General features: G+C 47.8%; 1 protein-coding gene across 1 annotated transcript in view; it reads left to right on the top strand.

Annotated features, from left to right (window-relative positions):
- The window catches only part of KIAA1549L (KIAA1549 like), a 305,396-nt gene extending 283,622 nt beyond the window's left edge, over positions 1-21,774 (top strand). The window contains exons 17-21 of the mRNA XM_058663193.1: positions 2,621-2,971; positions 14,734-14,831; positions 15,373-15,521; positions 17,031-17,182; positions 21,396-21,774. Coding sequence (XP_058519176.1) covers positions 2,621-2,971; positions 14,734-14,831; positions 15,373-15,521; positions 17,031-17,182; positions 21,396-21,677 — 1,032 coding nt within the window. The 3' untranslated portion in view covers positions 21,678-21,774. The remainder of the gene's footprint in view (positions 1-2,620; positions 2,972-14,733; positions 14,832-15,372; positions 15,522-17,030; positions 17,183-21,395) is intronic.
- Positions 21,775-25,232: the final 3,458 nt, after the last annotated feature.

Below are 25,232 nucleotides of genomic sequence, written 5' to 3'. Positions count from 1 at the left end.
TCATGAGAAGTGAGTGACATGGACTCAGGCATTGCCTAATCCTGGAAAAGACAAACATTCAATTAGCTAATCCAAGGACCTGAGTGTGGGTCTTGTTTGCCTATGCAGGTGTGGAGAGATAGAAACACCAAGAATTGTGGGGTAACAGGATTTCTCTAGAAGGTTGTTTGAACAAAACTGTTGGGGTTATCCTTGAGTTTTGATGTTGAACCCCTCCAGTTAAGGAGTCTTCCCCTCTAAACACACACACACACACACACACACACACACACAAACACACAAACACATACACACACACCATCTTTGGTCACCACCATGCCAAATAGGAACTGTAGGAGAGAGGCAGGCATGGATTTCTGTGGGATGGGAATATTTTGGTAGATGTTGGGACATAGCATCTCTCCCCAGCGCCCTCACTCAGAGAAACTGCAGCCCTACCAGCATAGCTGCCCACCCACCAGGGAGAGAGGAAATATCGATCCCTAAATTCACACAACAACGAACCCACCATCATCACTGGAAATGCACAGCAAAGCTCAGGGACAGGAAAATCATAGGTCAGCTCACCGCAGTGCCCCCTGATCTCCATGCTGGGGCAAGGGGCAGGGTGGTGGGGCAGTTTAGCATTGAGCATCTTTTTTTGTATTAGAGGAAGCCCAGGATGTAGCAGCCAGCATCAATAAGACACCTAAGAGGTAATGCCAAGCAGCCAGATACGCACAAGATGGGAGCAGGGAGTGCAGAGGTGGGCACTGCCCACCCCTCAGTCCTGGTGGGCAAGCCTGATAGCTTCTTTGGCTTTAACTTCACCTGCAACATGGGACCAGAATTAAATAATCTCCTTAAGTCCCTTCAGGCTGTGAAATTCAGTCTGGAATCTTCCACATCCTGTAAAGAAAATTTCTTTCAAAAGTTATATTTGCTATCTGGGATAAGATGTCACCAGGTAAAATGCAAACATGTCGACTTGCCAGTCTTCATGGGTTGCATTTCCCAAGACCTTCCTTAGAGCGACTCCCAAGAGAAAAAGTGTCACCATGAGGTTCCTTGAGTTCTTTATCATCATCGGTGTATATTCTGCTCCATAACCTGTCCCTGCCTGTGTTCATATAAAAGTGGTATTTTAAATTACTTACTGTAGCTGAGTCTAGACTGGAAGGTCGACAAGGAATCTCACGTTTCATCTCAGCTTTGGCCCAATCCCAGCTCTGATTGATTGGGTTACAGGAAATACGTATTTTTAATGTGCTTCCCATATTTTCTGTCGTCTTTAAGGAACAGCATTAATGTAATGCTGGAGAAAAGTAAATTTTTTTAAAAAAATTAAATTTATCACAATTCACACACATCACAATAGGATTTTCCTTTATAAATTAGTTCCCCATTGGCACTTTGCTGTGCTCACTTGATCCAGGCTAGTGCTTGATAACTAGTTATTACATAAGAAATCCATGTGTGCAATGGAACAAGTGAAAGTAACAATGGCAGTTATAACAGTGACAGCAGCTACTATGGTATTGTGCTTTTCCCATGTGCTGTTGACCAAGATGTTGTCTGTGCATTAACTTCATCCTTACAAAACCCTGGAGGCAGTGTTATCCTCCTTTCACCTAGAAAGAAATTCAAATACCAGAGAGGAAAGGCAACCTCCCCAGTCAGAGCACCCTTATTGCCCTGCCCTATCTTCCTGGCACACCTGTTAGATCTGCCTCTTGCTCTGGTGCCAGCTGCAAGGCAGCACCCTGACTGGCACCTAAGCAAGCCCTTCCCCCTTGCTGCTCGCCTTCCCTGTCCCCTGAGATTGTGTTTGTGCCAGACTGCACATGTCCAACGTCCCAGTGGAGAGAAGCTTCAGAACAAAGGGTAGACACCACAACAGTGTTCCTTGGTAGACAAGTACCGGGCAGGCCCTGCAGCCTGCTCTGGATGCTGAAGAAATCCCAGGCTTCCCCACCTAGAAGCCGCAGCTGCTCCTGGAGTCTAAGGTTCAGTGGAGGGAGGCAGGAGAACATTCTATGTCAGTGGATCTCCAGTGTCAACAGGTGCCAGAGCTTGCTGGACAACTTGCTGAAACACTGTTTGCTGGGCACCACCCAGCTTCTGATTCCTCATGTACCACACTCTGCGTCAAAAATCTAGAAGCAGGATATTGTTTCTTTTTGGTCACTAGCTTCAGGCAGCCAGCAATCCCCTAGCCAATGGCTGGACACACAATCACTTAGGTTAGAGTCTTGAGTGCTGTCCCTTGGGGATATGAACTATGGAATGCTTTAGGTTCTCATACCCAAGGCACATGGGTAGAAAATATCTCAAAGATTTTAGAGAATATCAATAATTCCATCAACAAAGGTGTTTTTTCATTAGCATGCTAATCAGCAGAGCCTGCAACATTGATGGAGCTCTGGATACCTGAAGTGCACAATGGAGCTGGAGGGTGGCCTGCCTGGTAGAGTCAACTCCCTCTGCACTGAAGATCCTGGCCAGGACGCCTACTGTTAAATTCCAATTAGATGCACCACATCAACAGTCTCAAGGAATGTGTTATTGGAGTCAGTCACAGACTGCCTTGCTGGGAAGGGAAACTCACTAATGAGACAATGCACTTTGTTTTGTCCCGCAGACTGAACCAGAAATCATAGAAGAGACCAACATTGACAGAGTTCACGAGCCCCGGGGCTATGCCAGGTCGCGCCAGGTGAAGGGCCACTCAGAGACGTCCACACTGAGTTCGCAGCCATCCATCGATGAGGTCAGGCAGCAGATGCACATGCTGTTGGAGGAGGCCTTCAGCCTGGCATCTGCAGGCCACGCAGGCCAGAGCCGGCACCAGGAGGCCTACGGTTCAGCGCAGCACCTCCCCTACTCCGAGGTGGTGACCAGTGCTCCAGGGACCATGACACGGCCCAGAGCCGGGGTGCAGTGGGTGCCAACCTACCGCCCAGAAATGTACCAATACAGCCTGCCCCGGCCGGTAAGTCACATGTCCTGCCCCATGTGGGCCAGTGGTGGTGGGTAAAGGAAGACCCAAAGGCAGGGACTCCAGTGGTGAGTCACTTTGACGTCTGGGGACAAACTTGGCCAAGCTGTCATCCTCCTCCCGTGATCCAAAGCCAGGCCTTCTATTCCCATGGGTGAGGCACTCAGGACGCCCTTATGTCCAGCTGCAGTGTGTTTCAGAATGATTTCCTTTTCTACAAGCCCTCCTGTAAGGCGCTGACCCCGTTCTTCTTGCACTGATGGCTTCTTACACTTTGATTTCAAATGTTGAAGGGCATCCCCAAGCCACATGTTAAAGGGCTGTGTGGTCCAATGGTTAGAAGCCTCAGCTTTGAGCCAGCTGACTTGATTAAATCTCTACAGGTGAAGGAAGACAAGTAACTTTACTTCTTAGCATTATTGCAATGGTACAAGAAGGTCAGATCCATAGTAAATGCTATGAAAGTGTTGACCATCGTTTCATTTAATAGTGATTGTGCTTCTGTATTGGAGAAAGTTTCCAGTGTCTCAAAGCTTCTGTGATTTACATAGTAGTTTGTATTTTGTTCATCATCTACATCCCTTTTTAAAAAGACAGACTTGGTTTGTTAAGCCATAGGCCATAATAGACAATGCTTTGTGTATTATGATTTTTCACCCATAATGTTCTATGTCCTATTTCCAGGGCTTATTCCTCGATAGTTTTGTCAGTTGTTCCTGGGATACACAATTTCTGGAGTGTTTTACTGGTCCTGGGTACTGACATAAGAGTTACTTATATATGCTTTCATTTATCTTTCACAATAGGCCTCAGAAACAGGTACTGATTTTAGGCCTATTTTACGGGTGAGGAAACTGAGACTACACAGCTCATTCAAGTGGCAGAGCTGGGACCCATGGTTAGGTGATCTGGTCCCAGGGCCCATGTTCTTGCAGCACAAGTGAGCTATAATGCCTTGTCTTGTGTTGTGTTGCCTCTCTACCCATGTTCTTTCATTTATAGTAGGCTATTTCAGACACCCATGGGCTTGGGCCCCTAACCCTAATATCCACTCTACTCTGGGACTTAATGAGTTATTTGACGATGCTCTGTCATTTGTAGCCTGCACACTGGAGTGAAAAACTTACTATCCTATGGGAAGATTCTCTCTGCAGGTTGCTAAGATATCTTCCTGGGAATTACTCTTAATCCTTTCATCTCTCTCTCTCTCTCTCTCTCTCTCTCTCTCTCTCTCTCTCTCTCTCTCTCTCTCTCATTTTCACTCGTTCACTCAGTGCCCACCCTGGTATTTGAGTCATGCTTCTACCTGGCTCCCACTCTTTGAATGTCAGTGTCTTGTCCAGCCTTTCTCTCCCTACCCTGCACCTCTAGTCAGTCTATTAAGCATTGGCAGGAGAGAGTGAAGTTTCATTCCAGTTGAACCTCTGAGGTAGGGTGGCTGGCTCAGAGTCGTCATCAATGCAAGTCTTCCTCCCTAGATTGGCAGTGTAGAATTTCTCTCTCTTCATGGGAGAGGAATTAGATCCCAGGAATCTAATTCTTATCAATCAAGCTCACAGCTTCTTTACGATTAGATACTAACTTAACATCCTGGATGACCAGGGGGCCTCTATACTGATGTCCACTGGTCTTCATGGCCTTCCAGGAGGTAAAAGCCAATTTGGGGGAAAAAAATCCATCATCAGAAGGAGAACCAGTGGTCCCTAAAATCTCTGCTGATGGCAAATTCAGAGTTCAGACAATAAAGGAAGCTGAATAAGTAAATGAGGGACATCATGATTTTTGAAGTTTGATTAATTTATTTGTTTGAAAAGCAAAATGACAGAAGAAAAAAACTTTCATTTGCTGATTCATTCACCAAATGCTGACAGCACCCATGGCTTGGGCCAGGCTGAAGCCAGGAGCCAGGATCTCAGAAAAGTGACAGGGACACAGATACCTGAGTCACCATTGGTTGCCTCCCAAGATACACATTAGCAGAAACCCAGATCAGAGGCTGAGTAGCCAGGACTTGAACCAGGGATGCCAGCATTCCAAGAGGCAGCTTAATCACTGTGCCACAACAGGGACATCGTTTTAACACCCCATTTTCTAACACATGAGTAAAGTATCAAGACAGATTTTTATTATGATTTTTTTTACTTTTATTGTGATATCTATATAACATAAAATGTATCATTTGTAAGTATGCAGGACAATAGCTTCAAGCACATTCACATCATCATCCAACCAATCTCCAGAACTCTTCATCTTACATGAAACTATTTATTAAAAGGCAACTCTCTTTTTCCCACCCATGACCATGGCTGCCAACGTCCCACTCTGTTCTGTGAGTTTGACTACTCTGAGTGCCTCAGAGAAATATATTCACATTGGGAGTCTTCATGGATGATGTCTGTTACAAGACAAGTGTGTATGGATGCCAAAGTTTCTCCTTCCCCAAAGGAGACATCTTGAAATTCCATTTTCCCAGGAGTTCTTTGAGATACCCTGTGGCAATGGCTGGTGTATTTCATTTAGTGTGACCTCCATGCTGTAGCATGTATCAGAATGTCCTTCCTTGCTGGTCACTCCTCTACCAAAAGGCATTCAAGTTGCTTCCTGGTGAATCGCATGTGAACATAGTGCACATGTGTCTCCTCTATTCCTGGCTTCCCATTGTTTTGTCTGTAACCAGCAGTGGAACTGTAGGATCAGATGGAATTCTGTTTATTTAGCTTTTCATTCATTTGAGAAGCAAAGAGAGACAGAAACCCCTTGTCATTGAGTTCATCCCTCAATACCTGCAGTGGTCAAGCCTGAGCTGTGGAGAAGCTGGGAGCCAGGAATGCTACCCAGGTCTCTCATATGGGAGGCAGAAATGTGGTTATGTGAGCTGTCATCACTGCCTGAAGCTGGGATGAGGAGCCAGGCACAGGTACAGGCTTTCTAACTGGTGTCTTAGCTGCCAGGTCATATGCCCACCCCTGGAATCCTATTTTCAATTGTTTGAGGAACTGTCAAACAGCTTCCCTGCATGGCAGCACTCTTTTGCATTCCGACAAGCAGCGCACTGGACTTTCAATTTCTCCAAATCCTCACCAACATGTATTTTCTGTTTTTATACCAATATCATTAGGATGGGTGGCTGCCATCTCATCGTTGCTTGGATTTGTATTTCGCTAGTGATTAGTGACATTGAGCATCTTTCTAAATAACCTTTATTTTTTTAACAGGATTTTTAAGATAAAACAGAGTTTGGGGTCAAGCTTAGACCTCAGGAATACGCCCTTGTCTCTTACCATGAAGATAATTGGTGGGTGCCCTGCAGAGGAGTGCCAGACACTGGAGGCCACCACTTGCCACCTTCTTGTCAGTCTGGAGTCTAAGTGTCTTTTATCAGAAAGAAAAAAAGTCCCACTTGGCCTTTGATCTCTGTCATTGTAACCTACTTTCTTGTGACAGTTGTATTATAGTTCTCAGGATGACAGTGCCCCACTAATCGCACGTTAAATTGGTACCTGCCTTCTTTGGATCTTCCTGGATACAGAGTAAACACCCTAATCTCAGCACATTGATATTGACCCTCTCTCTAGTGATTGCCACTGCTCAGTCCTCCTAGTCTCTATTTCAGCAGGTCTCTACATTTCATCTTTCCCTAGGAGGGTGGCCACCAGGTACACAACCTCAGGCAAGGAGTTGCAGCTCTGTGCCTCAGCCCCTTGGGCCATGAAGTGGTGGTAATAAGGCTGGAGTAAAGATGAAATGATAATTCATGTGAAATACTTAATGCCATCCTGGCACCTCCCTAATACCAACAGTTATTAACTTATTAAATCAGAGTGATTGGTATAGTGCCCAGTATATCAAGGGACCCAACAAATGGTAGTCATCATTATCAAATTATTCCTTCCTTGTATTTCTTAATGGATCTTCCTTTATTTTCATTTTATTTAGTTGAAAGGCAGAGTGAAACACACACACACACACCCCAAAAAGAGATCTTGAATTCATTGGCTCACTCCTTAAATCACCACATCCCTGAGCACTGGGCCTGGCCAAAGGCCACAGACAGGAGTGGGGAACACACTCTAGATCTCCTGCATAAGTGGCAGAGACCCAAATCTGTGAGCTATCACCTGCTGCCTCCCTGGACACACCATGGCAGAAACTAGAATCCAGAGCCCCTGGAGCCCAGGCACTCCAGTTTGGGAAGTGGGTGTCCCAAGTGGTGGCTTATCCACTGGGGCCACTGTCCTGTCTACTGTCTACAGACCACAACTCCTGCTGCTACTCTGTTAACTCTTTTTAAAAAAAAAAAAAAAAGATTTATTCATCTTATTACAGCCAGATATACACAGAGGAGGAGAGACAGAGAGGAAGATCTTCCATCCGATGATTCACGCCCCAAGTGAGCCACAACGGGCTGATGCGCGCCGATCTGAAGCCAGGAACCTGGAACCTCTTCCGGGTCTCCCACGTGGGTGCAGTGTCCCAATGCATTGGGCCGTCCTCGACTGCTTCCCCAGGCCACAAGCAGGGAGCTGGATGGGAAGTGGAGTTGCCGGGATTAGAACCGGCGGCCATATGGGATCCCAGTGCGTTCAAGGCAAGGAATTTAGCAGTTATGCCATGCCATGCCAGGCCCATCCAGCTATGATTTTAAGAGTTAACAGGGCCCATCGGCGTGGCCTAGCGGCTAAAGTCCTCACCTTGAAAGCCCTGGGATCCCATATGGCCGCCGGTTCTAATCCCGGCAGCTCCACTTCCCATCCAGCTCCCTGCTTGTGGCCTGGGGAAGCAGTTGAGGACGGCCCAATGCATTGGGACACTGCACCCGCGTGGGAGACCCGGAAGAGGTTCCAGGTTCCCGGCTTCAGATCAGCACAGTACCGGCCGTTGCGGCTCACTTGGGGAGTGAATCATCGGACGGACGGAAGATCTTCCTCTCTGTCTCTCCTCTTCTCTGTATATCTGACTTTGTAATAAAGATAAATAAATCTTTTTAAAAAATCATAGCTGGATGCCCCCACACTGGGTCCCAGAAAGCCTGTGCTTTTGGTTAAAGACAATTCTCTTCTGACTAGCATCCCCAACGAGTCCTGGATTTTAAAAAGAAAATTTTGGCAAATTCTCTTCTGACTAGCATCCCCAACAAGTCCTGGATTTTAAAAAGAAAATCTTGGCATCCAGGACAAGCCCATCCACCAGTGACAGGCAAGCTGATGCCACAGTCAATATCCTTTATATCTTAATTTGATACCTCCATCTAAAAGCATGCATTGTGGGACACTGGAAAAACAGAGTGATTCTGTTTGTTGTAATTGCATGTTTAGCAGTTATGCCAAGAAGGACAAAAACAAAGGACAGAGAAATAATGCAGCAGAGGGATAAGACATCAAACAAAAGCAATATGTTTTTTTATTTTTTTATTTTTAACTATTTATTTATTTTATTTGAAAGTCAGAGTTACAGAGAGGGAGACAGATCCTCCATCTGCTGGTTTATACCCCAAGTGCCTGCAGCAGCTAGAGCTGGGCTAGTCCAAAGCTGGGAGACAAGCCCTTATTCCAGCTCTCCCACATGGTGCAGGATCCCAAGGCTCTGAGCCATCCTCCACTGCTTTCCCAGGCCATTAACAGGGAGTTAGATGGGAAGCAGAGCAGCTGGTACCCACATGGGGATAGCCTGCTATACCACCATGGTGGCCTCAAACCAGAACAATATTAAAGACAACTCTTTTGGGTATTAAGATTTCTGTCTTTTCCGATGACTTGCATGGTCCCTATTTTAAGAAAGGAGAAAATAACTAATAATTCACAGTAGCAAAAATGATTCTCAATAATCATTAGAGCCCCCTTGTGCTATGATAATGTGGACATCAGTAGAAAGGGTGGCAATTCAGAATGGTAACTGTGATTACTTGTCACCTTGCTCAACTTGGAGACAATTAGAAGTGAGTAGTTTAAATGTGCAAGGGCAGGCCGATGGCGATTGTGTCGTAGGAATGGTTACTGCTGGAAGCGTGACCGTTCTTCCCTGATCATATTTTACTCTGGAATCTATGAAGAAATTAGATTTGACACCCAAGGGCCAATCCAGTTTCACTAACGGCCATTATGGGGTTGTGCCAAGTAGCATAAAAACATGCTACAGACTTCCTGACGGCAGCAGAATTGAGGATTCTGAGAGACACAGCAAGGGCTACAACATCTGCCCCCGAGGCACTGAACAGAAAGAATGAATGACAACAGCAGCAACAGGAACAGCAGCCACCACTGCCACCTGTGGAGCTCCCCATCTCTGTCAGGCGTCAAGCAAAGTGCTCCAGGGACATTAGCTCTTCCGCCAGAGGAGATCTCTCCAAGGACTCAGCAAGAAAGGAAGCTTGGAGAAGCTCCATGGAGTTGTATGCGCTGGGGATTGGGAACAGGGCTCCCTGTGGATCCCAGAATGGGAAACTACTCATCTCAAATGGTGCAGGGATTGTAGAAAAACCTGCACTCCTCTTCCTGTGACCTTGAACCCATCTCCGGGTGCTTCTGATACATGAGATAATGTGGGTGCTGTGTAAACAGTTGTTACACTCTATTGTAACAACTCTATATGTGTTCAGTATGGATGAAATATTTTTCAGGACATTTTTCATCTTGGGTGGTTGACTTGATGGATGTCAAATCCCTGGATGCGAAGAGCTACTATCCAGATGTAAGTGGCAGAGCTGGAGTTGTCTACCACTTGAAGCCCATGCTCTCAGCATCCACAGCTAAAGGAAGTTATCTGGCTGCTCTCCAGGTTCTGATGAATACTTAAATACCCAAGCCTTAGGAGTGTGATCTCATAAATTTTCATTCAGTGTGAGGGAATTTTGGAAAAGAAATAATAGGTTAATTCTTTATTTTTTGGAAAACAGAGTTGCAGAGAGAGGTCAGGGCTGTGCCAGGCCAAGGTCTTCCACATGGGTGCAGAGGCTCAAGGACTTGAGCCATCCTCCATTGCTTTCCTAGGCACATTAGCAGGGAGCTAGATCAGAGCACCTGAGACTTCTGCCAGCACTATAGGCAGCAGCTTACCCTATAACGTTACAGTGCTGACCACAGTGTAAGAAAACGTTGTCTACAAAGAAACTTTAAAGGCTTTGTGAAAAGTGGAATTGAAAGACACATCTGTTTGGATATTAAAAAATCTGGGTTTTTTTTTTAAAGATTTATTTATTTTTATTGGAAAGGCAGATATACAGAGAGGAGGAGAGACAGAGAGGAAGATCCTCCTTCCAATGATTCACTCCCCAAGTGGCTGCAACAGCTGGAGCTGAGCCAATCCGAAGCCAGGAAGCAGGAACTTCCTCCGGGCCTTCCACGCGGGTGCAGGGTCCCAAGGTCTTGGGCCATCCTCAACTGCCTTGCCATGCCACAAGCAGGGAGCTGGATGGGAAGTGGAGCTGCTGGGACCAGAACCCATGACCATATAGGATCCTGGCACGTGCAAGGCGAGGACTTTGACCACTACACCATCGCACCAAGCCCAATACAAAAAAAAAATTGAAGTCCGTGCATATGAGAGATCGTCCGGAAGCTCATGGAAGTATGCATTATGGAAAAACCTTGTGAGGGGCTGTTTAGCCCAGTAGTTAGGGTGCCAGTTAAGGGGAACTGCATTCCACATCAAGGCACCTGCCTTGGTTCCTGGCTCCAGCATCGTTTTAGTGCAGATCCTGGGAGGCTGCCATGAAGGCTTGAATAACTGGGTCCCTGCTACCCTTCGGCCTGGCCCAGCCCTGGCTCTCATTTTGGGAGGAGCGAACCCCAGCAAACAAAAGATTCTCTCCCCCTCCTCCCCTCTCTCTCCCTCCCCGCACCCCCCCACACACACACACACACCACCATCACCAGCTCTGCCTCTCAAAGCCATGCATGGATGTGTGGACTTCAACAACCTTTTGCATCGAAACAAATGCCTGTTAATGTCGTTTTTCATGAAATTTGTGAAAGACACATTTCCACCTATTACTCTTTGTAAAAGAGACATTAATGCTGTGGATTTTATAGCTTTTTTTTTTCTTCTCTCTGCCTAAAGACAAGCAAAACAACTAGCCCCTCCTCCCCTCCCCAACACCTCCCCTTCTCCAGCAAGTTCCCCACCACATTATCACCACCAGTTGGCCCACTGTAGCCCTGCCTTCAGCCCTCCTCACCACCAGGCCCCTCCATGCCTGTCCATAAGAACAGGGAATTTTGTACTGCATCTGACTGCCCCCACCACCTCTTCTACCTGGGGCTCCTGGGACTGCCCTGAGATCCTGAGGATTCTGCCAAAAGAAGTTTCTGAAATTGCATGAAGGAAAAAAAATACCTCCCAAGTATAGCATGCCCTTGGTGCCAGTTGGAAGTTCAGAACCTGAACCTATTTCCCAGGTGAACCACTATAGCAGAGACTACAAGGTGGAGAAAGCTTTCCCCTGGCTGGTAAGCAGTATGGGCTACAGAATAAGCCTTTCAAGAAGCAGAGATTAAAAATGGAAGGTCTGGCTCTTCTGTTGAATAGCATACACAGGCGGAAGAGAGACAGGGCAGCAGCCCATTCCCACTCTTGGGGAAGGAGCAGTTTCCTTGTGGATTTATGAGAGATCGTGGGAGGTGATGCTGAAAGGATTGCAGCACCTTTTAGTCTGCAGAGCCGCAGGATTCAAGGGAGTCATTGTGCAGGTGAGCGATGAACTGCAGTCATACGAGGACCACCCCTCCCCAGCTCTAGCCAGAACAGCTCTGCTCTCCAGTCTGCCGGGATGACTTCAGGGCTGAAGAAATGTATGGACATTCATGATCTGGGCAATGCCTTAATTCCTGAACAAGGAAGTAAAAGTAGGTTCAGAAAAGTTGAGTGAAGTGACCATAGAAGTAGATTGCTGGGGCCTGGCGTAATAGCTCAATGTCTAAATCCTTGCCTTGCACACAACTGGACACTGGTTCGCATCCCAGCCCCTCCACTTCCCATGCAGCTCCCTGCATGTGGCCTGGGAGTGGGTGGGGGGAGTTTCATTTGCTAGGGTTCACTCCCCAGATGTTCATAATGGCCCAGGTTAGGCCAGGCAGAAGCCAGGATCTCCATTTGGGTCTCCCATATGGGTACCATGGGTCCAAGCACATGGCCACCTACAGCTACCTTCCTAGGCACATTAGTGCACCTGGGATTAGAAGTGGAGTGTTCTGATATGGGATGCCAGCCAGCCTAATCCACCGTGCATTTGTGTTTGTTTTTCAAGTCTGCCACATCCTTCCTGATCATTTCTCTCCAACTGCTCTTAAAATAGTCTTTCTCTTTGAGATTGAACCACTTCACTGCAGTGTATTTACATGTGTGCTATATTTCATTTATCTTCCTTGGGATAGATTATACTTCCTGAAATTGTCAATTTACTTATTTTATCCACTCTGGGAAATTATTCTTCATACAGTATTCAAATATGTTCCCTCCCCATTGTCCCACTTCTCTCTTTTGTAACTTCAATGAGCTGCATATTAGAACTGCTCCTACACCCGCTCTATAATTTACTCCTCTTGCAAAGCTTCTGTCTCCTTGCATCTTTGTGTTTCTCAGTTATTTCTTAAATTCCATTTTCTGGTTTATTCATTATCTCTTCATCCTTGATTAAGCTATTAGTTAATTTCCCTACACTGAGTATTTTGTTTCAATAATTACATTTTCCCTCTAAAACATCTATTTGTTCTCTTTCAAATCTTCCTGGATGTTTCTGATCATAATTGTCTGTCTGGGCAATCATTTTAACAAATTCTTATGTTATTATTCTTTGTTTTGTATCTGGAAATTTCTAATTCCAATTTCCTTAAAGCTCTAAATCTGCCATTTGCATTTTCTACTGACTTTCAACTTCTCTTTCCTGATGTATTTTGGTGTGTTTTTTGTGTGTTTTTTTTAAAGATTTATTTATTTTTATTGGAAAGGCAGATATACAGAGAGGAGGAGAGACAGAGAGGAAGATCTTCCATCCGTCTGATGATTCACTCCCCAAGTGAGTGCAACGGCCAGTGCTGCGCCGATCCAAAGCTGGGAACCAGGAACCTCTTCCGGGTCTCCCATGCGGGTGCAGGGTCCCAAATCTTTGGGCCGTCCTTGACTGCCTTCCCAGGCCACAAGCAGGGAGCTGGATGGGAAGTGGAGCTGCCGGGATTAGAACCAGCGCCCATATGGGATCCCGGCGCATTCAAGGCGAGGACTTTAGCTGCTAGGCCACGCCGCCGGGCCCATCCTGATGTATTTTGTAGTTGAAGATCCTGAGCTCCTCTTGGCTACATTTCAATGTGTGTTAGTCCTGAAGCCCACTTTTGAAGGATGCTGTTCCTTCAGAGCAGTAACAACAGCTTTCCCCCTGAGCCTGTGACCTCCCTGCCCAGAAGGGACCAATACTAGGCCACATTCTCATGCTCAACCAGCTCGATGGCTATGCTCCAAGGCTTGGTCTCTTATCACATCTTCACCATGGCATCTGTCCTTCAGGTTCCACCCCCTTTCATATGTGCTGGTCTCTATTTCCTCTTCTGGTTTCATTTCATGGTTTTGTTTTAGCTTGTCACAAGGGGTAAGGGAGGAGAGAGGCCCAGGGTCTCATAGGAGATTTCCCTTAGAGCTTGCAGTGTTCACAGTGTGGGTGTTGTGTCCAGGACCTGCACGGTAGTCATGGAGTGGGCTGGCCCCTACGACAGCATAGTCACTGTGTTCTGGAGAGGGAGGCCTCATTCAGTTCCAAGATTCCTGCTGAAGGATTCCCAGGGCTGCTGCTTTTTGCCCAAATGCCTTCAGGTTTTAAGTCATCTCCTCTTTTTTCTTTAGCAGATCTGGTGACATAATATCTAAAGAAAGAGATGAGAGATCAGCTAAGCTTGATCTCCCGAAGGAGCACTTCAGAATTTTTTTTTCTTCGCTAAAGGAGATTGTGGGCTGACTCTTTTAGATCCTGTTCATCCTTGCCCATGTTTCCTCTGTCCCCTCACATGTTGGTAAAAGCCTTTACTTTAATGACAATTCTAATCCCTTTGAATCGTGCTTTAGAGATTGCACAATACTTACACATTCAGAGACTCCCCCGATCCTCTGAGCAGAGCATCCTTGTCCTCATGTCAGAAGAAGATAAAGATCCTGAAGGTCAGAGAGGTCACCTAACTTGCTTAGGGACCTCAAGTATGTTCATCAGAACTTCCACACCTTTCCCCACGTGTCACCAGCCTTTCATAAGAAAGAACGTGAAACACAATCAGTGATGCCTGCATTCATTCATTTATTCAATTAGTATGTATTACTGTTCTCTCAGACACCAAGCACTGTTGCAGACAGGTGGCTATGACTGACAGCAGAGCCCTTTCTCACCCAGCCTGAGACAACAGTCACTTTGGTAAAAGACAAACACAGTCTAATATCTAAGAGTAAGAATGACCACAACAAGAATCTCTACTAGGCATAGGTGACCTCAAACTCTAGAAGAGAATAGGGCTGGGCAGGTGAGACAAAGGAGGGAACATGGGAAGACCTGGGGAGAAAAACATTCACAGATACATAGTGGAAAAGAACTTGGCAGGGGCCAGGAGCAAATGAAGAGTTGAGTGAGTGCAGCCACCCCAACAGAGGGGAACCAGGTAGGAGAGAAGCCAGAGGACTCCAGGGAACAGCCTAGGGAAGCGAGGGAAGCTGGCCCTTGGCAGCTGACCTGGCTGCCACCCAACATCACTGTAATGCCTGCCCTCTCGTGGCTTGTCTCTTTCCAGGCTTACAGATTCTCCCAGCTTCCGGAGATGGTCATGGGCTCCCCGCCTCCACCGGTACCACCCCGCACAGGCCCCGTGGCAGTGGCTTCTCTCAGACGGTAATGTGTTCCTTTCTTGGCTTCCCTGGAGTATTTGGAAATGATCTGGTCCTGTGCGGGTGGGGGTTGTGGAGAGCAGTACCTGAGGGGTACCTTCCTGTATCTATGTAGACAGCCTGAGGCACCCCCAGTGCTACAAAGGAGGCAGCACCACCAAGGGGTGATCAGATTGCCTATGTTTCCAGATATAAAGTCCTTGAGAATCCAGTCAAAGAAGCCCAAGGTCAGCTGCCCTTACCTTGACCTTGGACACCAAATAAATGACTCAAGCTCTGTCTGCCACAAGCCCAGAAGTCCCTCTGCTACTTACGGCCAGGCCTGGACATGTCTGGGCACCCCGCTGTTGATTCCACTGTGTTGGTGCCCTTGGCAGCTTGTGTGTTTTATAGGGACAAATCAGTCGTGACACAACTCCACACTACCAAGTCCCATAGGACTTGGAGCCAGTTGCTGGTTTCAACGGGTGGGAGGCCAGTCCTCTTGTCTGGACCATAGCTCAAGGTCTGGGGACAGCACTAACATGGCCGTTCTGTCCCAGCAGGTCCACCTCAGACATCGGCAGCAAGAGCAGAATGTCGGAATCCGCGGGCCCAGAGCAGGCCCAGCTGCATGACAGCGCCTCCTTCACCCAGGTGTCTCGAGGTCCCGTTGCGGTGGCACAGTTGGATCAGTCGCCTCTAAATTACTCAGGTGGGCACGAGAACAAACCACATGGCCTCAGGCACCTGCTGCTGGGCCCCTGTCCTCCACAGCTTCGCACAGCTGCCCTGCCTGCTCCCTGCTACCCCCAGACCTAAAAGCCAGTGCGTGCATGGGTTCCCTCGGTAGCCCTGACCAGTACAGCGATCAGATGAAACATCAAAGCATGCAGCAGCCTGGGTGAATATTAACGCTTTGTCAGTGTTCAGGAAGTATGATTTTTTTAATCCTTAAACATTGCTATCCACTACATCTCATTCCCCGTCTCCCTAAATGTGGCCCCTGTGCTTAATCTTTTGTTGTGCATGAACATAAGCACTTCAGGAAACTCATGGAAAGCATGGGGGATGAAAAAAACTGTGCACGGACTTACGGCATGTTTGTACCAAAACAAACTTTTCATTCTAGTTTCCATGAACGCTTGTTCAGCACCCTGTGTTTTATGTATTTTTATTTGCATAAGGGATAGCCTACTGTACATCTGTTATTGCACTTTACTTCTTCTGAAGTGACGTCATCTTCAAGGTCTCCCCAGGGTGCTGCAGACATACAGGGCCAGCTGGTCCAAGCTGCCAGCTGCCAGCACCTACTGGAGGATTTCTGGTACCCAGAAATGTCACCAAATGAATTCAGTTTCTCTTCGTGGCTCTTTAAAACTGCATGTCCTCCAGGAGAAAGATCCCTGGATGGCCAGGGGTCATTTGCTCCTGCCAGGAGCTCAGGGTGGGTTGGCTGCTGGTAGGAGAATCCACGTGGTCTCCATAGTGGGTTGAGACTCACGCCTCCGGGAAGCCAGGTGGAAGTCACAGCCGACAATGACCTCCTACACCGACAAAGTGGGGTGCAAGAGGAAGTCGGCTGCTCCCCTTCTGCCCGCCCCCCAGGACATCTGCCCTCCTGTTCCCTAACCAAGGTCACTGCCAGAGTCCCCCCAGAGCTTCCTCAGCTTCCTCCCACCTGGGTAGGTGCCATTGTTGGCAGGATGCGGGGTTGGGAGGAAGCACTCCCTCTTGGAGGATGGACAGTGAGAGTCCAGACACTGCTAGCCCATGCTGCGGTTGGTGAAGTGAAAAGGAGGATTTCTTGTACTGCCAGGGAGTACAGGTCCCTGGCAAAGAGACCACAAGGCTGCCTCACAGCCCCACTTAGCCTGTAGGTCGGGTGCCCTTGAGCAGTCACCACCTGCTCAGCCATCTTCAGTGCCCTGGAAGAATTCCACAGACAGAAATCCAGACCCCACCACAGTCTGCCCTCATTGTGGTTCTGTTGCTTGGGGTCCCAGCTGTCACGTCCAGGAGTGCCTCTACCTTAACTAGAGCTTCATCCCCAGCAACTGTCCCAGTCTAGAGCCAGCTCCCCATACGTCAGAGCTGGTTTTACGGGACTTCAGACCAGCAGACAGCCAGGGAACCCATGAACCTGGCTTTGTTTGGTTCTCAAACAGCTGGGTCCCAGAAATCAGTCTCCACTCATCTCCTCTGTGTGTGTCTTCCATGCCAGGTAACACGGTGCCAGCGGTGTTCGCCATCCCAGCTGCCAACAGACCTGGGTTCACCGGCTACTTCATCCCAACGCCTCCGTCATCCTACAGGAACCAGGCCTGGATGTCCTATGCGGGAGAGAACGAGCTGCCCAGTCAGTGGGCTGATTCGGTGAGACCCTGGCTAATTGCCTAGTAACCTTGCAGCTGCTGGCTGAACTTCTGGGAGAAAATAAGATGGGAATCTGAGACTGCGTGTCTCATGGGTTTCAGCCCCCTTCACACTAACCGGATGTTAGAGGCGTCCCTTTGAAGGAAGTAGTGTGGCAAGACAGGATGGCCTTGAGGCCTGCTGGGTTCCAGCCCTTCCCAGCAAAGCAACTTTAAACCAAGTACATTTTGCTAAAAATAGCTCCCACTTGTTGAGTGTTTCCTACTCTGTGCCAAAAGCTGCCTGAGACATGCTACTTGTATTTCCTTACTTAATCTCCCCATGCTGTCAAATGGCTAGTTTTCAGACTGTTTCCACCCTGACTCCCATCTTAGCAGCTGAAGAAACCGAGGTCTGCTCTAAGACCACACAGCTAGTACAGTGTCAAGGTCAAAAGTTCAAACCTGCACCTGCTAGCTCCAAAACAGTCAGGAAACTCATCTCTTTTTTTTTTTTTTTTTTTTTTTTTTTTTTTTAATTATTTATTATTTAACTTCAGTAATTACATTGTATTATGTGACACAGTTACATAGATACTTGGGTTCTCCCCACCCCTCCCCAAACCCTCCCACCATGGTGGATTCCTCCACCTTGTTGCATAACCACAGCTCAAGTTCAGTTGAGATTTCCCCATTGCAAGCGTATACCAAACATAGAGTCCAGCATCTTATTGTCCCGTCAAGTTCAACGGCTTCTTAGGTATACCCTCTCTGGTCTGATGACAGAGCCAGCAGAGTATCATCCCAGTCAATTGAAAGCTCCAACATACCATCAGCAAAAATTTACATCATTATGGAATTAATTGACATAGTAATGAGTAACCAATATGTTAAAAGTAAATGCGGGTTCCCAGCCACCTTCTGTGACCACCTCACCTATACTTCAATTTTAGTTTATACACAACATATAACATTCAAAACATAACATGTTATACATAACATCATATCATCTTAAATTAAGGCAAACATGTGGTATTTAACCTTTTGGGATTGGCTCATTTCCCTTAGCATTATGGTTTCCAGTTTGGCCCATTTGGCCACAAAGAACTGCAGTTTGTTTTTTTTAATAGCTGAGTAGTATTCCATGGAGTAGATGAACCATAGCTTTCTGATCCAATCCTCTGTTGATGGGCATTTTGGTTGAGGAAACTCATCTCTTGTAGCTGTCAGAGACCAGAGGATTATAGATGAAGTGCTTTCATAAAGAAGCATTCGAAACTCATGGGTCTTGCACTTAGATACATCCTAAACCTTTATGACTGGTTGTGGCTAAGGATTGGCTGGACCTGATCCCAAGGTTTCTGCTTCTTACCAGAATACCTGGCACAGTGGACATGGCCCAGCTGATACCAACCTGGAGTTCACACTCATGTCTACCTTCCATGTCACCAGTCAAGGGCTCGTCTGTGCAAACACACACATGCATACATACGGACAAGAAGGCCCAGTTTCCAGGAGACACCTCCACAGCACCCAGGAAAGGCAGATTGTTCCTGCAGGTGGGACCTGAGACTCTTGGGCACTGTTGACCATTTTAGGAGTTGTGCTCAGCATTGGGAATAAACCCCAGAGGCAAAAAACATGTGCACCAGGGTGTGTGTCCTCTCTGCTCTGTGCTAACCTCTGTACTCTGTGGCCCTTGCAGCATCAGCAGTGGGGTCATCCTCACCATGGTGACACCACACATCAGTCACAGCACCAGGGGCAACATTATGAGTACATCTACATACCCAGGGAAATTTTGCTCATAACCAAAGCCTGCCCTCATTTCAGAACAGCTGAAAACATATGTTCTTTTGAATGAAAATACATCTGAAATTAATGATAGCCTTCCCCCTCCCTTTTTTTTTTTTTTTAAGATTTATCTTGTTTGAGAGAGAAACAAAGAGAGGTCTTCCATCCATGCTTCACTTCCCAAGTAGCCACAACAGCTGTAGCAAGGCAAGACTGAAGCCAGGAACCAAGAACTCCATCTGGGTCTCCCACACGGGTGGCAGGAGCCCAAGCACTCCTTTTCCAGGAGCATTAGCAGGGAGCTGGATCACAAGCAGAGCAGCCAGGCCTCCAACCAACACTCTGATAGGGGATGCCAGGGTGGTAGGCAGCAGCTTAACATGCTGTGCCACAATGCCATTTCTCCATACCATGCTCCCATAACCAAATACAACATCATTTAGTTTGTCTTTTAAGAATGATGCAGTCTCATTATAATTCTCACTGTACTAATTCGGCATTTGTGGGATCTTGCACCTGTGGAAATGGATCACTTAGCTGCTGTGATTTCTAAAGTAATCAGTGTGGCTCGGCATGTACTTTCCTGTGTCTGCCCTTGCTCCCAGCTGGCACCTGCCATTGCTGCCAGTGTCCTTGCTTTCAGTGAGTCACACGCCCTTGCCCTTAAATGTGCTGTTCCAAATATACCATTGTCTGCACATGAAGCAGAGCCTGCCAATCTGGAGTCAATAAACTCGGAGGGGAGCCAGAGGACGTCCCTGCTCTCCAGCCTGGGCCTCCCCGTGGGGCACTTGCTGAAGTCTCTTGGCTGTTGGGGCCTTTGGGTTTGTTCCTTTGACATCTTGTGCTTTTCTAAACAGCTGCTGTTCCTGGGGGCGATTGGGTCAGTGCAGCACTTCCCTGGTTCTGTAACTGCGCTGAAGTCTAAACGCAAAATGTAGATTTCGCAGAAAACAAATGCTGTGTAACTGGCGCTCCACAAGGAGCCAGCCTGCAGCTCTGACAGCCTGCCTGCTGGGTGCAAAGTATACCGGGTGGTCTGCCAGGGTCACCCTTGAGACTCTAACAAATGACAGTTTAGCCAACCATGGTGCTACATCCAGATGTCTTTGGGTTTGGCCAGCAGAAACCTAGCCTTCCCCAGAACTTAGCGTAGCCTTCTCAGTGGGAACACCCAGTTAGCTGATAGCTGTTCTTAATTAAGAGGGAAGATGATTGCTGCAGCCTCAGTGGATCTTTCCAGGAGCCCAATTATCACCTGAAGTTAGGCAAGGAAGGTGTGTGTGCCCATGCATGGAGCTAGCAGGGCAGGACAAGCGATATATTAGCACATAAGACTGTGCAGCAAGCTCAGAGGGACCAGTTGTCAGCTGGGGTAAAGGTACTCCTACAGGGCATCCACTCCCCAGTGATGAGAGAAGGAAAAAACCTCCCCTGTCATTTTTTTATCTGCCCTGGCTTGGAAAAAAGCTCCTGCATCTGGGATTACTTAGCTGGCATTGAGGTACAGGGCAAGAGGATGTGGCAGCTTCCTGGGGCAAATATTTGGGCCTAGGTGATGGTGCCTCAGTGGCTGTCCAACTGGGAGCTTCCTTACTATGGTGATGTGCAACAGGCATGGGAGCCGGAGTGGCCACTTTCCCAAAGCTGACAACAGCATCAGCAGTGCTCACCATCACACCAGGGAAACGGCATAGAAACACCTTGCCACCACTCTAGGCCAATGTCAGGCTGGCAAAGGCGACTTGGAAAGAAGGGAGATGGCACCCACATCTGGAGGGTGTGGACCAAGTCCCGGCCTTGATTGTTGGTTACCACCCTTCGTCAGTGTCATCCCACCTTTTGAGAGAGCCACTGTCAGCCTTGACTGTCACCATGTCTTCCTTGCAGCGTCTCCTGGGGGAATCTAGAACTTGAAACTTATTAACATGGCACATCTGTTCCTTTGCTTCCTCCCTCTCTTGGGTCCTTACCTGGATCCCCAAGGCAGCCCCTTGGAGTGGAAGGTCTCCTCCCCATTTCCTGGGAGTCCACCTCTTTGATGTTCTTTACTACAACACTCCCCTGGGAGCAGACTCCTATCCTAACAGGTGTGCGGCCGAGGTCCTACATTGGAGTACCCAGGTTGTATCTGCCAGATTATGCCTTTATGAATTCGAGGTTGCCCAGCAGTTCCACAGACTGACTCACACACATGCTGACATCATAAGCAAGGGCACAAGCATCTGTTTAATTCATCCATTCAGCATACACACCGAGTCCCCATTGCCTATGTTCTAATCAAAACGACTCCTGTTTTATGTGTGTACAAAGGTAGTCCATGACCTCTGCATCCTTCCAGTTAGTTTGGTTTGACCTCAGTCCACTCCTGTACCCCAGTATCCTGCTTCCTGTGTCCTAACTCCAGGCTCTTTCTCTTCTCTCCCTTGGTGCCCCTGCAGGTGCCCCTGCCTGGGTACATCGAGGCTTACCCCCGGTCGCGGTACCAGCAGGGTTCACCCTCTAGACTGCCTCGCCAGTATAGCCAGCCAACAGGCATGCATCCCAGCCTGGAGCAGGCCCCGGGTCCCTCCACGGCAGCCTCGCAGCAGAGCCTGGCAGAAAATGACCCCTCCGACACTCCCCTGACCAACATCTCCACCGCCGCCCTGGTGAAAGCCATCCGGGAGGAAGTGGCCAAGTTGGCCAAGAAACAGACGGACATGTTTGAGTTCCAGGTGTAGTCATGCCTCCAACTGGTGTAGGGGACAGACTAAACCTCCAGAAACAGATTTTGCGGTTCTTAGCCAAGAACACTGAGCTTGAGACCTGGAGCCCCCCTTGCCTGAGAAGGTGAGCTGCCAGATGTGGGGGAAGCAGAGGAAGCCTTGGCATGGCTGGCCTCATTCCCAGTTCGTGCTGCTGATGGAAGGAGGCGCAGCACATATGCTGGGGCCTCTGGACTCTGGCCTACAGAGGTACTAGCAGCTGTGCAGATTCTTGCCCAAGACCCCATTCTACCAAGTTCCCAGGAGGGGGAGAATATCACCCCTCCACAGCGAGCCCTGCATGTTAGCCGTATTTCTGTGTTTGAGGTGCAGGAGTGTGCATTAAGCACCAGACTGTGCCCCCTCTCACTGCCACCAGGACCATCTGCTCTCAAACCATTGCATCTGTTCATGGAGACCCTGTCTCCCTCAGCTGAGCAAGGCACTCTGCCACCCAGAGTCCCTTTGCCGCTAAAGGTTCTTATTTCAGAGTGCACTGAACGCAGAATCAGGACCAATGATCGCACCTGTCAATAGTCTGGATTCTCTCTTTTTTTATTTCTCTCCCCTCCCCATCCCACCTGGTGAACTGAACAAAGGCCCAAACAGAGAGAAGGGGAGCCGAATGGGTGGATTTGTGTTGTCACTTTTTAAAGTGATGCGGTCCTTGCAGAAACGGCGACCTGCAAGTTGGTGTCCAGCTGAAAAGATTGGTGCTAAGCACCTTCAGAGTCCTACAGAAGGAAAAACGGTCCTCCTTGGGAGTGGTTCGCCAGCCTGTGTAGAAAGCAGCCTGAGAAAGGGAGCTTCTCTCTTGATGGGGAGAACAGATACAATTGCTTCCACACAAAAGTCTTTGCCTCGTCAGTAGCGTGGTCCGGTGTGTGCTGCCCAGAATTGCCACAGGCAGTGGTCATTGATTTCTTGTTCCAAACAGGACAGGTGATCCACAGTCTTCCCAGGCTGCAGCCTCTGCAGAGAGAAGCTTTTGAATGTAGAAAACTGGTTGATGTCTAAATGTAAATAAGTTTTGTAAAAGCATAGGAGTTGGGCAATTCCCCAATGCTAATGGACACAAGATGACATTCATGGATGTGACTGTGACTTTACAGGTCACTCTCTCTGGCATGGAGACTCAGTCTCCAGAGTGCTGGGTAAGGCCTTGGCTTTGTACAACCAAGGAGTCCTCCAATAACTAGCCATCAGTGCAGCAGAGCAAGCACTGACTGGGGAGAGAGAAGGGGACACCTTGGTCACCTCGCCCATCTTAGGAGCCACGTAAAGGGGGGCCTCCATGGTGTCTGTGGGAGAATGAGATCCTGTCTCGCCATCCCCCATGAGCCATCCAGCTTCAGCTGTATCCATTCCCTTCTGAGCCCATCCTGCCCATTGTCCTCATGAGTTTCTTTGGTCTTTTTTGAAAGAAGAAGGTGGAAATTGACAAGTTGACAGAAGAGTAGGCATGGAACGGATTAGAATGGGAGAGTCAAACTGTTAAAGCACAGACTTTTCAAAGAAGCTGTTTTATTTCCCAGTGGCCAGTTGCCCTTTCTGGAACGTTCCGAGATGGTGATTACAGAATCCCCTAAGAAATCTCTTGTCTGGGTGATGTTAGGTAGTATCCTTTTAGTATGCTGGTTGACCTTTCATAGTGTTAGTTTTTTGTTACTTAAAAAAACTCGGCTATAAATAAAATGTATTTTTGTAATTTCTGCGTGTATATATGGTATATTTCTACCAATGGCCAGTTGTTACAATCCAAAACCTAAATCTGCTTGCAAAACACTGTGGAGAGTGCAAGCTTTTACTGACAGCTGAACACAATGCCCCAGTCTGTCCCCGTGGGCATTCAATGCACCTGAATGAACAAAGAGCCAAAGAAACTCAGCTTTTTCATGCAAACGGTTATGAGTCTGATAAAGTCAGCTACATTGTCCCGCTTTATCAATAACACCAGTATTTCATCAGTGCAATGATATCAAGCCAGTATTTTGTCTACTTGGTAAATGCCTAGACATGCTACATGTGACCATGAAGTCTGAAGACCCTAATGTCATCGAAATCTATGTGCATGTTTCAAAAGACAGTGTCTGAGTGTTTGTAAAGTTGTGGCTAACAGGATGGGGCCCAGGTGGCTGTGGTCTTGTCAGACTCCCCATGGAACAGTGAGTCCACCAAGACAGCTAAAACTAGAGCACACTAAATCAGACACTCAAACTAGGCAGCACCAGTTGAAGAAAAGTGTATGTGTTCAAGAGGGAAATGTCATGTTAAGAAGAAGCCAGCAGGGACTGGCGGCATGGCCTACCTGCTAAATTCCTCGCCTTGAACGCACCGGGATCCCATATGGCCGCTGGTTCTAATCCCGGCAGCTCTACTTCCCATCCAGCTCTCTGCTTGTGACCTGGGAAGGCAGTCGAGGACGGCCCAAAGATTTGGGACCCTGCACCCGCATGGTAGACCCAAAAGAGGTTCCAGGTTCCTGGCTTCCAATCGGCACAGCACCAGCCGTTGCGCTCACTTGGGGAGTAAATCATCGGATTGAAGATCTTCTTCTTTCTCTCTCCTCTCTGTATATCTGACTTTGTAATAAAAAAAAAAAAAATTAAAAAAAAAAAAAAGAAAAGAAGAAGCCAGTGTATTCATGTCCCTCCAGAGGGGACGTGACCACCATTGTCTGATTGTTTTTCCATGACTCAGGTATGGTCCCTTCTCTGAAGAATCAGCTGACCTACTAGAGGACAACCGAAACTGGGCAGGTGACGCTGAGAAAGGCAGGTGGTCAGAAGTGTCTCCTGGGAGTGAAAACTACAGTTCTCAGAGAGGCCACCATGACCTTGGTAATCCTCCAAAAGCCACAGAGGGCTTGGGTGACCTTGGAGGAGACAGTGGCTCTCTGGAGAAGCGGAGTGACCGACCCCAGGACTCAGGCTTGTGTCAGCTGATCCATGATCCACCTTGCTCACCCTTTCACTGAGTGGCTGCAAGCTTGTGGTTGACATTATCTTTCACTGTCCCCTGGAGCTTGAAACGCAGGGATCATGGAAGAAACTCCATAAAGTTCTGACCAAGAAAAGAAAAGATGGAGTGAGTTCATAAGGGACTTACGGTACCATGTCTACAGGACAATGTATCTGTGGCAAAATAAACCTTTTTTTTTTTTTTGACACTGGATTTCTTCTTCATGAAGAAGAAATGCATTTTGGCTTTAACTCCTGGTTAACGGGGTGGGGAAGGGGTGAATTGCTCTCTTGGCTCCATGGTTCCTGATAGCTGATCACCGGAAGGTAGCAGGTACATTGCTCTGTGTCAGGGGTGGCATCCGGTGAGGTAGGAATATTATGGGGTCTGGGACCTGAGCCTTGAGCAGTAATGACACGACCCTATCACCCATGAGCAGGAGGCGCCTCTCTTGGGGAGGGAGTCCTGGGAGAAATTATAGTGCATATTTTGGGCATATAATCTCTGAAAAATCTTGCTAGACCAGTAAGTTAAAAAAGGACAAACAAAAACTTCAAAAAGAAAAATAGA

Source organism: Ochotona princeps, chromosome 4 (assembly GCF_030435755.1).
Source record: "Ochotona princeps isolate mOchPri1 chromosome 4, mOchPri1.hap1, whole genome shotgun sequence".
NCBI classification, from domain to species: Eukaryota; Metazoa; Chordata; class Mammalia; order Lagomorpha; family Ochotonidae; genus Ochotona; species Ochotona princeps.
This window is presented reverse-complemented; position numbering and strand designations above follow the sequence as displayed.